The 16,972-nt window shown below is 43.1% G+C and overlaps 1 protein-coding gene across 1 annotated transcript in view; it reads right to left on the bottom strand.

Annotated features, from left to right (window-relative positions):
* The window catches only part of SYNJ2 (synaptojanin 2), a 234,492-nt gene that overhangs the window by 53,198 nt on the left and 164,322 nt on the right, over window positions 1–16,972 (bottom strand). The window contains exons 9-13 of the mRNA XM_030198406.1: window positions 15,314–15,395; window positions 12,259–12,411; window positions 9,211–9,376; window positions 7,556–7,747; window positions 1,630–1,714 (exon numbers count right to left, since the gene is read on the bottom strand). Coding sequence (XP_030054266.1) covers window positions 1,630–1,714; window positions 7,556–7,747; window positions 9,211–9,376; window positions 12,259–12,411; window positions 15,314–15,395 — 678 coding nt within the window. The remainder of the gene's footprint in view (window positions 1–1,629; window positions 1,715–7,555; window positions 7,748–9,210; window positions 9,377–12,258; window positions 12,412–15,313; window positions 15,396–16,972) is intronic.

Genomic DNA, 16,972 nt, shown 5'->3' with positions numbered 1-16,972 from the left:
AGCTGCTCACTGCTTTTGTGACCCAGCTTATTTGCATGCAATACGGAGGAAGCCAGTCGGCAAGCTGCATTTTTCAAAAAACTGCTGCTGTCTGCTGATGCCGGAAGCTTGCACACTCCTGCCTGGGGAGGGGAGGCAGCAGATCCCAAAACTCCACAGAGAATACTTGTTTCTCTCAAGACTGGAGGTTCTCGCTCATGCTCCGAGGTTCTCCTCTCTCCTCTGCTGCCCCTGCTTCCTTTGCCGGGGGGGGGGGGGGGGGGGGGGCAGGACAGGGCAGCGAACTCCTCCTGCAGCTCTCCCTCCCTCGGGAATTCATATTACTGCCAGAGCTTCTGGCAAGGGGAGCCTCAGCCCAGCTGCTGGAGGGAATTACCCAGGCAGGAGCTCTGCAGCGGGTCCTTCTCCTCTTGCAGGAGTGGCAGAGGAGGTGGCTGTGGTGTACTTGCTGTGAAGAACTGTCAGGACCAATAACTTCAGACCTCCTGTTAAAATTTCCACGGTAAAGATAGAGGCTGCCTCTGTGCATTGTTTGGAAAACTTCTGTGCATTGCTTTGCATGCACATTTGTATAGTAATTAGCTTATTATAATACCTTTGCACTCCGTTTTCGTTATCTGCTACCCTGACAGGAAAAGAGCTCGGAGAACCCTTTTGTGCATGTCTGGCTGTACTCCTTGCTCACTAAACCAGCTAGACTCAGTTTAAAAAGCACATTGCTGGCTTGTTAGGTTGGGCCACAGTGTCTGTAGGCAGCTGAGGTCTTTTTTCTTCCATTTGATAAATCATCATCGTTAACTTAATAATTATCCTTGATGGTAGTCTTGCCTCAATGGTGTTGTGTGTTTACAGTTTACGTGAGGTCGAGTAATTTTCCCCTGCACTGATCTTGGATTGTCACATCTTTCATAGCACACATTTTACAGGTGGCCATACACATGGGCAGAGTCTGGGCAAAGTGACTTACACATAGGACTCTATATACCTGGTTATATTAGCTTTCTGTAAAGGAAGTAGGAACTTACTTTCCTTTATTGAATAAGGTTCCACTTTATAGAACTGCCCTCTTAGTGACTTTTGATCCCGTGCCGACTTGAGGATGCTGGTATGCGATGAGGCACTTTTGCTCTTTGTTGAAGGTATTTTTCTAATCAGTTTCGGTTTGCTGAGTATATGAGCTTTCAGTTCATTATTGTAAATAGACTGATTACATTGACCCCTGATGCAGGCACTTGATGCTGAAACAAGGCCCGTGTCGGGTCTACCAATAAAGGACTCTTGACTATCCCATGCTTGAACAGCCCTTGGTGCTTTTTTTTGTATTTTCATTGCTGTATGTACTTTGACCCTCTCTTTTGCTGCTCAATTAAGCAATGGCACCTAATTTTGGGCTCACCAAAGTGGGTTTGCGCTAGTATTTTATAAGGACTTAGGCAAGACTAAGTATCATTATAGAACTGGTGCTAAGCACACCCCATTGTGGCGACTACATCTTGGACCCAAATTATAGAGTTGCCTCCACATTTGTCTGCTGAAGAAATGCAACATGCAGCAACGCAGAAATGCACTTGTGTTGGAAATTTAAAAAAACAAAACAAAAACAAGGTATGTGGCTTCTCCATCACCTACCTGGCACTGACTATGTTTCCTGCATTCAGTTCCACCATCTCCTCAAATCCCACAGCAAATACGTCCACAGGACAGCTCTCGTCATCTGTAGGAAAAGCAGCAAGGGTCATCCAAACTAGTTTTTGCTTTACCCATAAGTTTATCAGGTCATTATCAAAGTGATTTTGTCTAAAACAGACTCAAGGTGAGTAGGGATGTAGATGTGTCTGCAACAATTAATTTTTTTGTGAATTTGCTGTAACTAAAATGATCTGTAGGTGGGGCTGACAGAACAGTAGCGTCATACTTGATAGCATAATGCATCAGTTCATGAAGTATTCTTTGAAGTATCTGAGAATGTCCATTAAGGACCCAGAAGTCACTCTAGTTTTAAAGGCCTTCTACACTGGCTCCCAGTGGAGTATAGAACCGCATTCAAGATTAAAGCGCCTTTGGATGTTTAAGTCCAGCATTATACAACAATCTGCATCAGGAACTGAAAAGTGTCAAAGCACAGGCATATTCCAGGATCTATGTGGTTTTTACTATTGTCATTGGCTGATTATGGAGAGTGGGGAACGATACAAGATTAATGTGAGTTTTATTAATTCTGGTGATGTTTGTTGTTGACAGTGATATTGTAAACTGCCTCTCATGTTTAAAGAAGATGTTATATAAAATGTAACTAATATACTGAGGTCCCAAAAATGTGACCATTATTCTCAATTCTATTTTATCATCCATCCCCCTTTATATTTTCCTGCTACTTATATTAGAAATGTCTCCATGTACTAAACCGACTTAGGCTTAGCTCTCTCTATAGGTTAATAAATCCCAATAAATAAATAAATAAAACTATATATAGTGACAAGCAGTAAGAACAGAATAGTTGCAGCCTGATCCTTTTATTGCATCAACAAAGAGGATGACTTTTCAGACCAGATCTCTTATTCAGATATGACCAAATAAGGGACAGCATTGTTGCTCATCTGTAGCAGATGTTTTCCATAGACAGCAGGACGGATTAAGCACACAAGTGGGTGATGTCATTCGATGACACTGAACACAACACTCTCCCAGAAGGCAGAAGTAGTGTAAAGCTCTGTGCATACACACACCTTTCCTACAAACAGAATTACATAGAAACATGATGGCAGTTAAGGGCCAAGTTGCCCATCTAGTCTGTCCATCCTTAGTAACCACTAATTCTTCCTTTCCTAAGGGATCCCACATGCCTGTCTCAAGCTTTCTTAAATTCTGACACATTCCTTGTCTCCACGACCTCCACTGGGAGGCAATTCCATGCATCCACCACCCTTTCCGTGAAAGAGTATTTTCTTAGATTCCTCCTAAACCTACTTCCTCTTAACTCCATCGTATGCCCCCTCATTCCAGTTTTCCGTCATTTGAAAAAGGCTCACCGCCTGTACATTAATGCCACTGAGGTATTTAAACATCTCTATCATATACCCTCTCTCCCACCTTCCAGCATATACATGTTGAGGTTCTTAAGCCTGTCCCCATAAGTTTTATGACTGAGACCGCTTACCAATTTTGTAGCCACCCTCTGGACCAACTCCTTCCAGTTTATATCCTTCTGTAGGTGCAGGCTCCAGAATTGCATACAAATTGTGAATGGCAATGCTCCATTGTATTTAAGTGATTGGATCACATTTTTACATAAAGGTCTTGTTTATAGAACTCAAAATCAGATGCTGTAATGTTTTCCTTCAGCAAGGCAGATTAAATTGCGGAAATTATTTGGTTCTTCCCTTCATTCTCTCATTCCACTAATTCTCCTCAGTCAGTCAATCTCCACAGTTTAGGAAGGAATTCAACTGTTAGGGAGGTGGGAGGAATTGTATATTGATCAATCCTGCTGGGCACAGTATTAGAAAAGTTTAAGGTACCATTTTTCATCTATGCAGATGATATTACGATACTGTTTCATGTGTCCAGGGATTGGACTACTACATTGAGGGGGTCTTTTGCTAAAGTGTCATAGTGTTTTTAGCACACACTAATATTTAGGGTATGCTGAACGTTAGAGATGCCCATAGGAATATATGGCATCTCTAACGTTTAGAGCACCCTAAATATTAGCGCATGTTAAAAACTCTAGTGCCTTAGTAAAAGAGGCCCTGAATTACATTACCATGTGTGTACAACTGATCGAAGATTGGATTATGGCCTACCAGCTCAAACTGAATCGAGAAAAGACAAAGTTCCTGTGGATGGGTCCATGTGATTCACCCGAGTTTGCTCAACATTTTACTATTGGGACAGAACTTTCCTTTGCATTAATATGTTTATTAGATCATTTTAATTTATACTGCAATCAGTCTAAAACTCCACTATTGTGTTCCCCTACCCCCTTGGATGATTGGCTGGTCAAGAATATCACTGGCTCATGATATAGGATCTGTATGGTTCCACAGGGAGATTTGTTGGACATTGTTGATGAATGAACTGACAGCTATATAGGACTTGGAAAATCTCACTGAAGGAAAGGGGGGGGGGTGTTCTGGTTGGTTATCTTTTTGTATACAAAAATGGTGACTTTTGGATGTAAAACTATTTTTTTCTGGATGCTGTTGATCTTTTATTGTTTGTATTTGTTGGTTTTTATATTCTTTAATAAAGAAATTTGCAAAAAAAAAAAAAAATAATAATAAAAGCAAATGTCAGAGGAGGGTGCAAAAGAATTAATGCACATGACCATGTGGGTGCTAAAGCTGCTGGGGTTGGTTATAAACTATCCCAAGACACAGCTAAGCCCATCACCCAAATTGTAATTCATAGGAGTTCTGCTACACATGACTCTGGCATCTGCATTTCTTTCACAGCAATGGATTTTTCTTTTTAATTTTCCAACACTTTATTACAAATAGAAGCAGAAACAACAGCAAAAACAGTAACTCAACATCCAATCCAAACAATAATAAAGAAAGGAGTGACACAAGGAGTGACATGGGCTGCACATACTGCAGCGGGACATGTTTATCCACTCCTACCTTAGCTAAGATAATATTTAACCATTTCTCTGACCTCATGTGCCCCTCTCTTTAAATTAGTCACCTTATTTTCTAATTTCTCTTACCTATCTATATGTTCCATCTTTGCTTATACTCTACACTGTCAATTAAAATGTTCTATTAAGTATTGTGTTGATATTGTAAGTAGTATACTATGCCACACTTTGTATTGTTATTTGAATAATTTTGAATATTTTTACTGCTGTAATTGTCTATTCCTTATGTTTGATTTATTCTTACTGTATACTGCCTTTAGTGAATTCCTTCAAAAAGATGGTAAATAAATCCTAATACATAAATAAATAAATACATTAGTATTGGGACAGAACTTTCACCTTCAAATCTTGTTCTACGATTTTGGGGGTGGAAGTGGATATTCTCCTCACTTTTACCTCTCATGTAAAATTGTGTAATAAAAAAATATTACATGCTGAAGAAACTGACGGTTATGCGCAAGAAGTTTGGGCCTAGCAAGTTTAGGCTATTAGTTCAGGCATTAATTTTATCCAGGATAGATTACTGTAATGTTATCTACATTGTATGTTCTAAAATTCTGATTAAACAATTACAGCTTATCCAGAACATGACTGCACAGCTGATATATTCGGCCTGCAGGTTTGATTCAGCCACCCTGCTCCTCAAAGAATTGCACTGGCTTCCTGTGGATGCCAGAGTGCTGCAGTTTAAACTTTGTACTATCATTTTTTAAATTGTGAATGGCAATGCTCCATTGTATTTAAGTGATCGGATCACATTTTTACACAAAGGTCTTGTTTATAGAACTCAAAATCAGATGCTGTTATGTTTTCCTTCAGCAAGGCAGATTAAATTGAGGAGATTTCTTCCCTTCATTATCAAGAAGTTTCGGTATGCAACTCATTGCCTTTGCAGATTCGTGTATTTACAAATTATTTGGAATTTCAAAAAGCTCTTAAAACTCTGTTGTTCAACAAATATGTATTACTTAAAAACTAGATAGTGTTAGGCTTGAAAACTGTAATTCCTGGACTATTGTTGCCACTTTTATATATTGTAATCTGCACTGAACCAATCTGGTATTTGCGGAATAGAAGACTTGTGTAACATAACATAATATAAAACAACGTAACATAACACTTGAGTCAGTATTCAGCCGCCACCAGCTAAAATAGACTCACACATTCAACGCTGGGCTATGTCCAGACACTGGCACTGAATATCTCGGTAAGCGGGGGTACCCGGAAGTTACACAGGTGAGGCCTACATTCAGTGACATACTCACGTTTCTAAGTAGGCAAAGTTAGGACTGCCTTTTTTTTAGGTCCAACTTGTCCAGGTAGGTATGGAGGCGCCACACTGGATTATCACCAGTGCCTGCCTAACTCCTGGCTGTGCCCTGGAACAGTGCCACGAAGGTCAGAGTCACTATTCAGTAGCACTGCCTGGTTAAATGCCACTGAAAGTTGTCAACTAGCCACCTAAGTGTGGTTTAAGCAAGCAGGTGCCTCTTCTGCCCTCTTAAACTACGCTGAATATACACCCCAATACTTTTTCATTGACAAGCAGAATACGTCGGTGACTCCCAAGCTCATGGCTGTTCATTTAACTATAATTTTTGAATTGCCCAGGAACAGCCTGATCATAAAGAAGGATGTGAGGATATTGGAGACTGATTAAGGGGGGGAAGGGGGCAGGATATTAAACTTTGCTCATATAAGGTAAGCATTTATAGTATGTACATAGATATCTTGTTTTTTGTTGTTATTGTATTGACTTGCCCTTGAGTAACTAAAATATTAAAAAAAGAAGGATGTGAGTTGCTAATGTTACAAAGACAGGTTGGCCAGTACAGCTTAATGGAATTTACCATCTCTGATTGGAGACTGGTCCAGCAGTAAAGTGAAGTGAAAGTATGACATGAAAAATGAGTTGCTGCTTTGCATGTGTTACACAATGAAGCAGATTCCATGAGAGGCTTTCATCTAATGAGGTGAGACTTTACTGGCTAAAAAAGTGTCAGTCTGTAATAGAACTGGATGCTAGCCAATTTGCTAAGTTTGTCTGGCTACAGGACTACCCCTGCTGTGGAGGAGTAACCTAGCAGTTAGTACAGCAGACCTTGATCCTGTGGAACTGGGTTCAATTCTCACTGCAGCTCCTTGTAACTCTGGGCAAGGCACTTAACCTTCCATTGCCCCAGATACAAATAAGTACCTGTATATACTATGTAAACTGCTTTGTATGTAGTTGCAAAAACCACAGAAAGGCAGTATATCAAGCCCCTTTCCTTTTCAGTATTAAAAAGCACTTACATAAGTCTGCATTGAGTGCTAACTGTAAAACTGCCTTTTTTAAAAACATTTGGGCTCAGCTAACAGTTAAGTATTATGGACACACTGTGTGTCTGGCCAAAATTTGTCCATCTACATTTACAAAATGCCAGAGGCATTCTGGGAGAAGGGTTAAAAGTTATCCAGACAGCTGTGGGAGTCAGTCACCATCAAGATAAATGTATTTCTTTAGGGAGGGCTGCATAAACAGCAGTGCTAACTTTAAATGAATAAGTTAACTGTCAACTTTAGGGCCACATATGCACTGGCCCTACCAAAAAGACAGGCTGCTGAAATACAGGGCTTCAAGGTAAGTGGATAAGTCATCCAATTATTTTTGTGTGATGAATACAGCTTTGTATATTGACTCCTACATCTTCAGCTTCCTCAGGGAACTATTTGTTAAATGCATTAACATGCACCGTTAGTCTCCTTTATGTTTGTTTCTTGATAATATACTTGCATTATATTCAGTAAAAATCAGGTTTTTGAAAAAACTCAAAACTGCCCTTTTTACTACAGTTTGACAGATAAATGACATAGTCGATTCATTCATATCAAATTTCAAAATTCAAATGGATATGACAACACCCAAACCCTTACCCTGAAATTCAGCAACACCAGACAGCTGAGGAGAATCCAGTAACCAGTCTGTCAGTTCACTGGTGCCAAGAACATTACTCCGAAACTGTTTGCCCCCATTAACGTTCCAGGTCCCCATGGCCACACGTGTCCGCTTGCAATTGGTGAATTCAAACTGCCGCACCGACACAGCATGGAGAATGCAGGGGGTCACTGAGGGAGTGAGAAGAGAACGAAGCTTGTTTTGTAAGATGTGCAAAAAAGTCCAAATTTCGTTTTGTGAACATTCCATACAATATGGAAATTTAAACAAAAAAAGTATTCTCTTTGGAAAGAAAATTCATGGAAAAGAAAGCAAGGTGGTGCATGGGCTTTTAAGAAAGATTTTTAAATAGGAGTCAGAGGCAGCTCCAACATATATTCACCTGTGGCTTCCTCTTGAGTTATCTCTGAAAGTTTGTTCAATGATTCCTTTTCTTTGGAACCTTTAACTGATGGTGTGCTGCCAAAAATGACAACACTTGCCAACTGAGGAGAGAAGATACCAATGTGGGCTACCTTAAGTCAGGTTATTTATTTATTAAATTTTGCTCACACCTTTTTCAGTAGTAGCTCAAGGTGAGTTACATTCAGGTGCACTGGATATTTATCTGTCCCAGGAGGTCTCATAATCTAAGTTTGTACCTGAGGCAATGGAGAGTTAAGTAACTTGCCCAAGATCACAAGGAGCAGCAGTGGGATTTGAACTGGCCACCTCTGGATTGCAAGACTGGTGCTCTAACCACTAGGCCACTCCTCCACTCCTTAGGCCACTCCTCCACAGCACAGGGTCCTGTTTTATGCAATGAGATGCTGTGCTAAAATAACCCAATTTAACAGTAGCCCACAATGATAACTTCTCCCCTGTATGTTGTTACATCTTTTTAAAACATTTACAGGTCTATAATGCGGCTGTGGTGCTCAAACGTATGCCCAAATATTCAGCATGGGCCAATATCTGGAAACACAACATAAAAAATATCCACAGATCAGATTCACTGTGAAAAAATGTGAAAACCACAAAAAAGGTACTGTGAATCAAAATGATAGCACACTCATTTGTTAAACAAAAAGGAAAAACCTCATAATACTGTGGCCAACAACAGCAATTAAACCGGACTGCAAAATCAGCTAGTCAAAGTGCACACGGTGAAAAAAGCAATCATCGGTGAAAAAAGCAATCATCGGTGAAAAAACCTTCTATGAAATGCAATGTTGAATTTTCAAACAAAAAAACCCCATACATCATAAATCATGATGGCATACAAAATAAATCACCAAAAGCACTTATCTTGAATAGTGCGGTGTATCAGTTCTCAGTCGTTCAGATGCCTTTATAGAATGGGGGCTTTTGGTGCAGCACTGGGGCACCTAAAAGAGTGGCCAGCTATCAAAGGGGCCGATTCTCAAAATTACTTATGTTGCAAAAATATTTAATGCTTACAAGAGTTTAAATTTTGTCCTGTTAAAATTTATCCAGATAAACAGGCAGCAGTCCATCCTAACTGTATAGATCTGCTGAAAATCTGCTTAGAGTTAGCCAGATTGGTCACTGCTGAATACTGGCTTCCAAAAATTCAACTAGCCTGCACAGATGACGCGACAATGTAAAAGGAGACTTGAAATGCTGAATTTACCCAGAAGCGCCGTGCTGTCCAGGAGCATTCGTCCTTTGTCTGCATAGTCTTCACTGTAGAAATCTCCCATTAGAAGCAGGTCGATGGCCTCTTGCCTTATTCCATCAAAAAAGTTTGTCTGAATGGTTCTGGACATGGAGCGGGCTCCATCTTTCAGCTTCCCTACCTGCATTGCCAGAAAATCAACAGATGTTACACACATGTGCAGAACACGCAACCATCCTGCATTATCTGTCAGAGAACAGACCTTACTCTCAACACAGCAGGCAAGGAGAGACCAAACATAAGACATCATAATTTGAGAACGGAAGGCTCAATTGTTTGTCAATTTTGTTCTTTCCAAAGCTTCTAGAGCAGGGGTGGGCAACCTCGGTCCTCGAGGGCCACAACCCAGTCGGGGTTTCAAGACTTCCACAATCAATATGCATGAGAATAATGTGCATCCATTGTATGCAAATGCATGTCATCCATATTCATTATGGAAATTTTGAAAACCCGACTGGGTTGTGGCCCTCGAGGACCATGATTGCCCACCTCTGCTCTAGATAGATACTCTTGAAAAGTGAAAACAGTGTAGACAATACCTTTAACTGGGCCAATGTTAGGGCTGAAGAGAATAAGCATTAAAGATCACATCCTTGAAACTAGTACCTGGATAGTCTTGAAATCTCATGCTAAATATGTGACAAATTTTAAACTTAACATCTAAGGCTCAAATTAATGCAAGAAACTTACACAAGAAGATACCTGCAAAAAAAAAAAAAAAAAAAAAAGAGAGGCCTAACTGCATACACAAAGGAGATCTTACTAATGGTGCTGAAACATCTGAAAATAATCCAGTGGGTGGCTCAGGTAATATACTATCGGGTCCTTTTACTAAGCCCAGAAGCGGAGCCAGGTTGACGGCGCGGGGGGAGCAAAAGCGGCGCGACAGCGGACTTCCACAGGCGCACATTTTCAATGCAACACGATGAGAAAAAAATAGGCGCTGGCAGAACTCTGTTTGGGGGAGCAGTCGCTCCCCTGGTGCCACATCTAGCTACGCCACTGACTAAGCCGTGGTAAAAAGTGGCCTGTGGTAGTGTAGGAGCAGGTTTTGGGCACGCGCAGAATTATTTTTCAGCGTGCCTGTAAAAAAGGCCTGGTTTTTTCCCCGAAAATAGACGTGCGGCAAAATCAAAATTGCCACACATCCATTTTGGGTCTCTGACCTTACCGCCTGCCATAGACCGAGCGGTAAAGAATCTGGGCAGTAATGACCAGCGTGCATCCGCTACGCGCGCCTGAAAATAAAAAATATTTTTCAGATGCGCGTAGCGGACGCGTGCCGAAAATGAAATTAACGCAAGAGCCACGCGGTAGTTGGGCGGTAAGTTCATTTTGGCGCACGTTGGGCGGCTTAGTAAAAGGGGCCCTATGATATTAGTCCAATAAACCTAGATAAACAGCCTCCTCAGATGTGTTGAGATTTTCCAGGGCATAACTAAAATATCATAGATGGGAGGAAAGAAGAAACCAAAAGAAAATATGCAGGCAGCTCGGTGGGACCAATGACCAGAAGCCACTTCAAGTATAAGCTATGTTGAGCCAAGGAAAAGGAATACAAACAGGTTCCGAGTACTGGAGCTTAGAGATTATGGAGTGTCAGACCTGTGAGTTCTTATACCAAGGAGCGCTGCTGAGCCCGGTACTCGGATCAGGTTCTGCTTGGCGGCTGGACAACCCCGGGTTTCACCTGCGCTGACCGCCGTTCCCCAGAGGTTGAGCCCCTACGTGCGGGCGGCCTGTAGGGCTTACGAGATGGAGCACGAAGCGGGGTGATGAGCGTGATGGCCAGACAGGCAGCAGGCAAAACAATGATCCAGGCACAGGCAAGATCAGTAGGCAGGCAGCAGCAGTGGCGTAGGAAGGGGGGGGGGCGGTGGGGCGGTCCGCCCCGGGTGCACGCCACTGGGGGGTGTCGGCTCCGCTGGTTCACTGCTCTCTCTGCCCCGGAACAGGTTACTTCCTGTTCCGGGGCAGAGAGAGCAGAGAACCAGCGAAGCCGACGCAGCTCCCAGCGACGTGTACTCGGGTTGGAGCGGCCCTCCCGCTTGCCCTCTTTGGTAAGAATGCGCTCCGGAGGGGGAGTGCGCCGAGCTGCACCTGGGGGGGAGGGTGTGCAGTGGCGAGCCGCCCCGGGTGTCAGCTGCCCTCGCTATGGCACTGGGCAGCAGACACGAGAGTAATGCAGGTACAGGCAAGGTCAGTAGGCAGGCAGCAGACACGAGAGTAATGTAGGTACAGGCAAAGTCAGTAGGCAGGCAGCAGACACAAGAGTAATCCAGGTACAGGCAAGGTCAGTAGGCAGGCAGCAGACACAAGAGTAATCCAGGTACAGGCAGAGTCAGTATCAGGATAACAAGACAAGCAAGAAAACAGGGTAGAGAAACGCTTACCCCAAATAGAAGCCGAAGCAGTAAGGCAGAGGGAAAGCGTCCCAGAAGTAGTGCTGGTCTTCAGACGTTAAGAGGAATCAGCTGGAGAGGAGAGCTGCCATAGGTAGGTGGTCTGAGAAGGAGGAGTCTGCCCGCAGAGAGGGCCAATCCCTGCGGAGCAAGGAGGCGGACCGAAGGTCCCGACCAGCCCCAGAGGCGCGCAGAGCCGGCAGGACGTAGGGCAACGTGGTGGTCCGGGCACGTGCATCGCGCAGCGAAGAGAGGGGGCAGCGCCGCACAGACTGGAGCGCCGGACCCGCTACGACGGCGGGCATTCCCGCGCCGCCAGAGCATCCCGCTGAAGAGGAGGTGAGGGGCTTCACATGGCGATCCTTCCTATCCTCTCAATACGGAAATAAAATGAATGATAGTTGGAGAAAGTGGCATCACAGACTATAAGTCATCTCCTAACTGTACTTCTGCAACCACCTGCTGAGTGCAAATGAGCTACACATGTGCCTGTACTATCATACAGAACAACAGATGGAATGGCTGAGAAAGAATGCTGGAACTTTCTATTTAAAAAATATATATAAAAATCTATGCTTTACAGCTCTGTCAGACTTTGTACCTTTGCTTTCCCTTCTAGGGCCCGGCTTCCTGTAAAAACCCTGCTGAGATTGTGCGCATTTAAAGACCACATGGCCTTGTAGACCTCCTCAAACCGTTGCAGTACAGACTTCTTGTCAGTCACTCCCATACTTTCCAGCTGAGCTTGCAAAACCTGCAGGAAATTTTCAAAATGGATCATAATTGGATCATGATATACTGTGCAACAGACTTCCATTTCCACGGAGGTGTTTTGGAGACAATATTAAACATCCAAATGATAAACTCAGAATACAAAAGTGCAGGAGAATAAATACAGAGTGCTATAAGTAAATCTATTTAAATCCATGCTAGATAATAAGCAGTGAGTGTTAGTGAACTCATCTTAAAGCATCTCATCAGTCAGAAGTACTCCTCCTCCTTCACTTTAGATCTGAAAAAGGCAAATAGGCCTGGAAGGCACCCAGGAAAAGAAGTTTAAAAAATCCCATTGCGAGGGAATGGGGATTTTCCACCGGGGTTGGAGAAAGGGATATTTGATAGATGGTCGGCAATGGGAGTTACCCTGCTTGAACATCTAATAAATGAAGAGGGTGGTCTGTACGGCTGTCAGGACCTGCAGCAGAGATTTTCTCTAGCCAATAAGGATTATTACTCATATAGACAATTACATCATTATTGGTTCAGTATGGACTAGGCAGCTCTGGGCACGAGGTTGGGCCATAGGCTTCGTGAATTCCTGAGGGGGGATGCACATGGTCAGGTGTCAATATCAAGTTTACATAGAGCTTTGGTGTTGCTCAGTCCCCCCCCCCCCCCCCCCCCCCGTACCTATGAGATACTCAAAGAGACATGGAGCAAAGACTTGGGATACGAGTTGAAAGGAATACATTTTGCAAAATCGATAAAAGATATACCAAACAAGTGGGTGGGGCAGAGTTGCAGGAGAGTCAATATAGGGTAATCCATAGGGGGTACATAACACAAACACAAGCAGCAAGTGCAGGATGGATATCTGATGCCCAATGTCCTAAGTGTCATAGAGACAGTAATACCTTTTTGCATGCATTTTGGAGATGTGATAGAATAAAACTATTTTGGAGAGCGATACAGAAATACCTTGAACACCTTTCAGGGCAAAGATTGCTCCCCTCCTGGAGAGCTTTTGAACAAAAGTGATGCTTATGGGATTTCAAACAAAAATATGGAGTTATTCTTATGCAAGGCATATGCAGTGGGGAAAAAATGTATACTTAGACACTGGATGCAAGTGGATCCTCCCTCCTTTTGGTACTGGAGAAATAGGTTGCATGAATTAATGCTCTGGGAGGCCAGGGCGGCCTACGGTAATCCAAAGAAAAGAAAGAAGTTTATCAATATATGGACTAAGTATTTGCAAAATATCTCCCATAAAGCAAGAAGTGCTGTGCTCAATAAATTTGGAATGCCCTAGCAAATGGGGCGCCCAGTAGACATGCACTCCATGCTTTAGACTGGTAAAGTCCTGTAATAGACCTTGGAAGGAATAGGTACCATGAAGTAAGAAGATCAATGTGAAGATGCTAAGGGGTGGGTAGAGGGGGAGAAATAATGTAAAATATTGATGATGCAGTTAAGATGTATGTATACAACTATGACATGTTATTACGATCACACAGTGTTTGACTTTATTGATTCTGTTCAAAATGTTGAATCATCAATAAAAACCGTTGAAACTAAAAAAAGAAGTTTAAAAAATAACCTTTAAAAAGTCTGCATCATAATTCCATCCTCCACATACCATTCCCAAATCCTATGGGATTGACTGTGCTACATGTCCAGGCCCCTCTGCTGTCTGCCACAAACAAGATAACATCAACATTAAAAGAGAAAAAGTTTGCACTTATTGGACACTTGAAAGGCAAGGGAAAGGGGGCATTTTAGTGGACAGCAATAGTTTGTGTTTATTCTGCAAGCAAAAGACTGAATTTGACACTGTAAACCATTAATGATCTTAGGATCTGTCCAGTAATAATATGGTTTACCTCCTATTTATATGACTATACTCAGCAGGTAAGAAGTGGGGGAAGTAGCTAAAAAAAGCGATGCCTCAGGAATATGCTCTCTGCTCTCCTATTCAGCTTTTATGCTCTCCCTTTTGCAATAGTCTGAGGGAACAAAGTTTGATAGTACATTTTCGATGGTGACAATGTTATTCCTGCCAGGAAAGACAGATGAGAATGCTGTTCTGCAGTCTCTTGTGGAGTACATCAAGGCAATTGCTGAACGGTTGGGAATCAATGCCCTGTGTCTGAATGTGAAAAAGACTTAAGTGATAGTAGTTACCTGGACAGTGAATGTGGAAATCCTAGATTCACTAGAACTATTTGGTCAAGACCTCTCCATTTAGCATTGAGGTATGGTACCTTACATTTAGGAGGTAAATCTATAAAAAGCCACCTAGAATACAGTTAACTTTCTAGAAGCCATCAGGTTTCAGGATTCGAGGCAATATGGCTTTACCGAGGAAAATCCTGCCAAACGAATCTGATTGACTTCTTTTACTGGGTGACCAAAGAACTGGATAAAGGATATAGTAACATAGTAGATGACAGCAGAAAAAGACCTGCATGGTCCATCTAGTCTGCCCAAAATAAACTCATATCTTGAATTTGAACCTGTCTTTTTCAGGGCACAGACCGTATAAGTCTGCCCAGCAGTATTTCCCGCCTCCCAACCACCAGTCCCTCTTCCCCCCACCTGCTCCGCCACCCAATTTCAGCTAAGCTTCTGAGGATCCATTCCTGCTGCACAGGATTCCTTTATGCATATCCCACGCATGAGCTAGATGTAATCTATTTGGATTTCAACAAAGCCTTTGATATGGTCCTTCACAGAAGACTCATGAATAAGCTGAGAGGGCTGAACTTGGGACACAAAGTGATGAACCGGATTGGAAACTGGTTGACTGACAGGCGAAAGAGGGTGGTGGTAAATGGAATCCGCTTGGAGGAAAGGAAGACCCCTGTCTCTCACAGCAGAAAATGTCCACAATCCCAGAGTAGTACTGCTAACGGACAGGTCAGCAATGCACTTACCTCAAGAGCAATGTAGGACTGGACGCTGTTAGTACGGTTCAGGCAGTCGAGACAATTCATACGGAAGGTACCTTTCTGGGAGCTGTAGGGACACACAAGATACCAAACAGTTATTGAAGGAGACTCCCAACAACTTGGATTACTTCAGCAGTACTGCCCATGCTAGGAGACATTATCGTAAAACAGCAGCCTGACACTGGGAAATTAAATCACAGAACTGCCTGCTCAGGTACTACCACTGCTAGAAGACTAAAAGGTCCATTAGAAAAAGCTGAAAGCCTCAACTTACATTAACGGAACTCTGAGACCAAAAATGGAGCCAACCTCGCTTGCCAAGATTTTGAAAACAACAGTGTAACAATTTCCAGCAGCCTTTTAGGGGGCAATTTTTCTAGAACAAGTTGCCTAAAGTTAGGCAGTACATATGCATGTAAATGCAGGGCTGGCTTAACCACTGGACCAGTTGAAGCTGTGGCCAGGGCGCCAGCGATTAAAGGAACCAAAATACTCAGCCTCTACCCTTACCTATTTTCCTATTTTATAGGTTTAGCCTGTTCTTAACCCCCCCCCCCCCCCGGTGGGTCTGGCACTGCTCCCTCACTTCTCTCGCTCCCCCGCATTCCTGTAAAATGTATGCCAGTCACTGGCAGTAGCAGCAGCACAACATGCTGTGCCTTTGGCCAGCCCTGAGTCTTCCCTCTGCCGTGTCCTGCCCACAGGACATTGCATCAGAGAAGGCAGGAAACGGCAGAGGGAAGACTCAAGGGCTGGCCAAAGGGAACCTGTCATGCTGCTGCTGCCACCGGCAGCCAACATAAACTTTACAGGACCGCAGGAACATGAGGGAGTAATGCCAGATCCACAGGGAGGGGGACAGAGAGACTAGGGGGGGGGGGAGAGGTGCACAGCCCATGGGGGAGGGGAGGAGAGGTGTGGAGCCCATGGGGAGGGGGCAGGGATGCAGTAAGCAATGCAATGGGGGGGGGGGGGGGGGGGGGGGTAGGGAGAAGGCACCACTATTCCTCGAGCCGGCCCTGTGTAAATGACTAGAACTCTGCCGTGTACATATGATGTGTTCACATAGATGTGTAAATGACCATATTCTGGCTTAGACGCTATTCTCTAAGTAAAAGCATATCATTGATTGAAGGTGGACACTCACATGGGTGGAGTCTGCACAGGATGTATATTCCAGAATCTATGAATGTACTTTGCCAATCTATGTACAAGTACTTCTAGCTGCTCTATGGCTGCTATAAGTGCTCATGCTGGTATTCTATAAAGAAGCATAGGCACCTACCTCTCTTCTATAGGCTCCAAGTATGTGCGCTCTTAGTGCACAATAACAGGCACACTGTAATAGAATTATCCTCTTACACACACTCTGAGATCATTGAGGACTCATTTTACAAAGCTGCAGCAGAAAGTGACCGTATGCGGGTGTTTCCCGTATGCTACGGATATAACAAAAGAGAGGGAACAAAGTACAAACTAAAGTCCAAACATGCTACGGCCATTTGTATCGCAGCAGTAAAACGGCCAATTTTCTATTTTCAGTATTAATGGCCATCTGCTAATATTAGTAGTAAAAAAATGCCCACAATTTAATATCTATTTTTTAAAATAGCAAGTAATAATACTTAAAGTACACAATAGCCT

Source organism: Microcaecilia unicolor, chromosome 3 (genome assembly GCF_901765095.1).
Source record: "Microcaecilia unicolor chromosome 3, aMicUni1.1, whole genome shotgun sequence".
NCBI classification, from domain to species: domain Eukaryota; kingdom Metazoa; phylum Chordata; class Amphibia; order Gymnophiona; family Siphonopidae; genus Microcaecilia; species Microcaecilia unicolor.
Note: the sequence above shows the minus strand (reverse complement) of the source record. Positions and strands in the feature narration are given on the sequence as shown.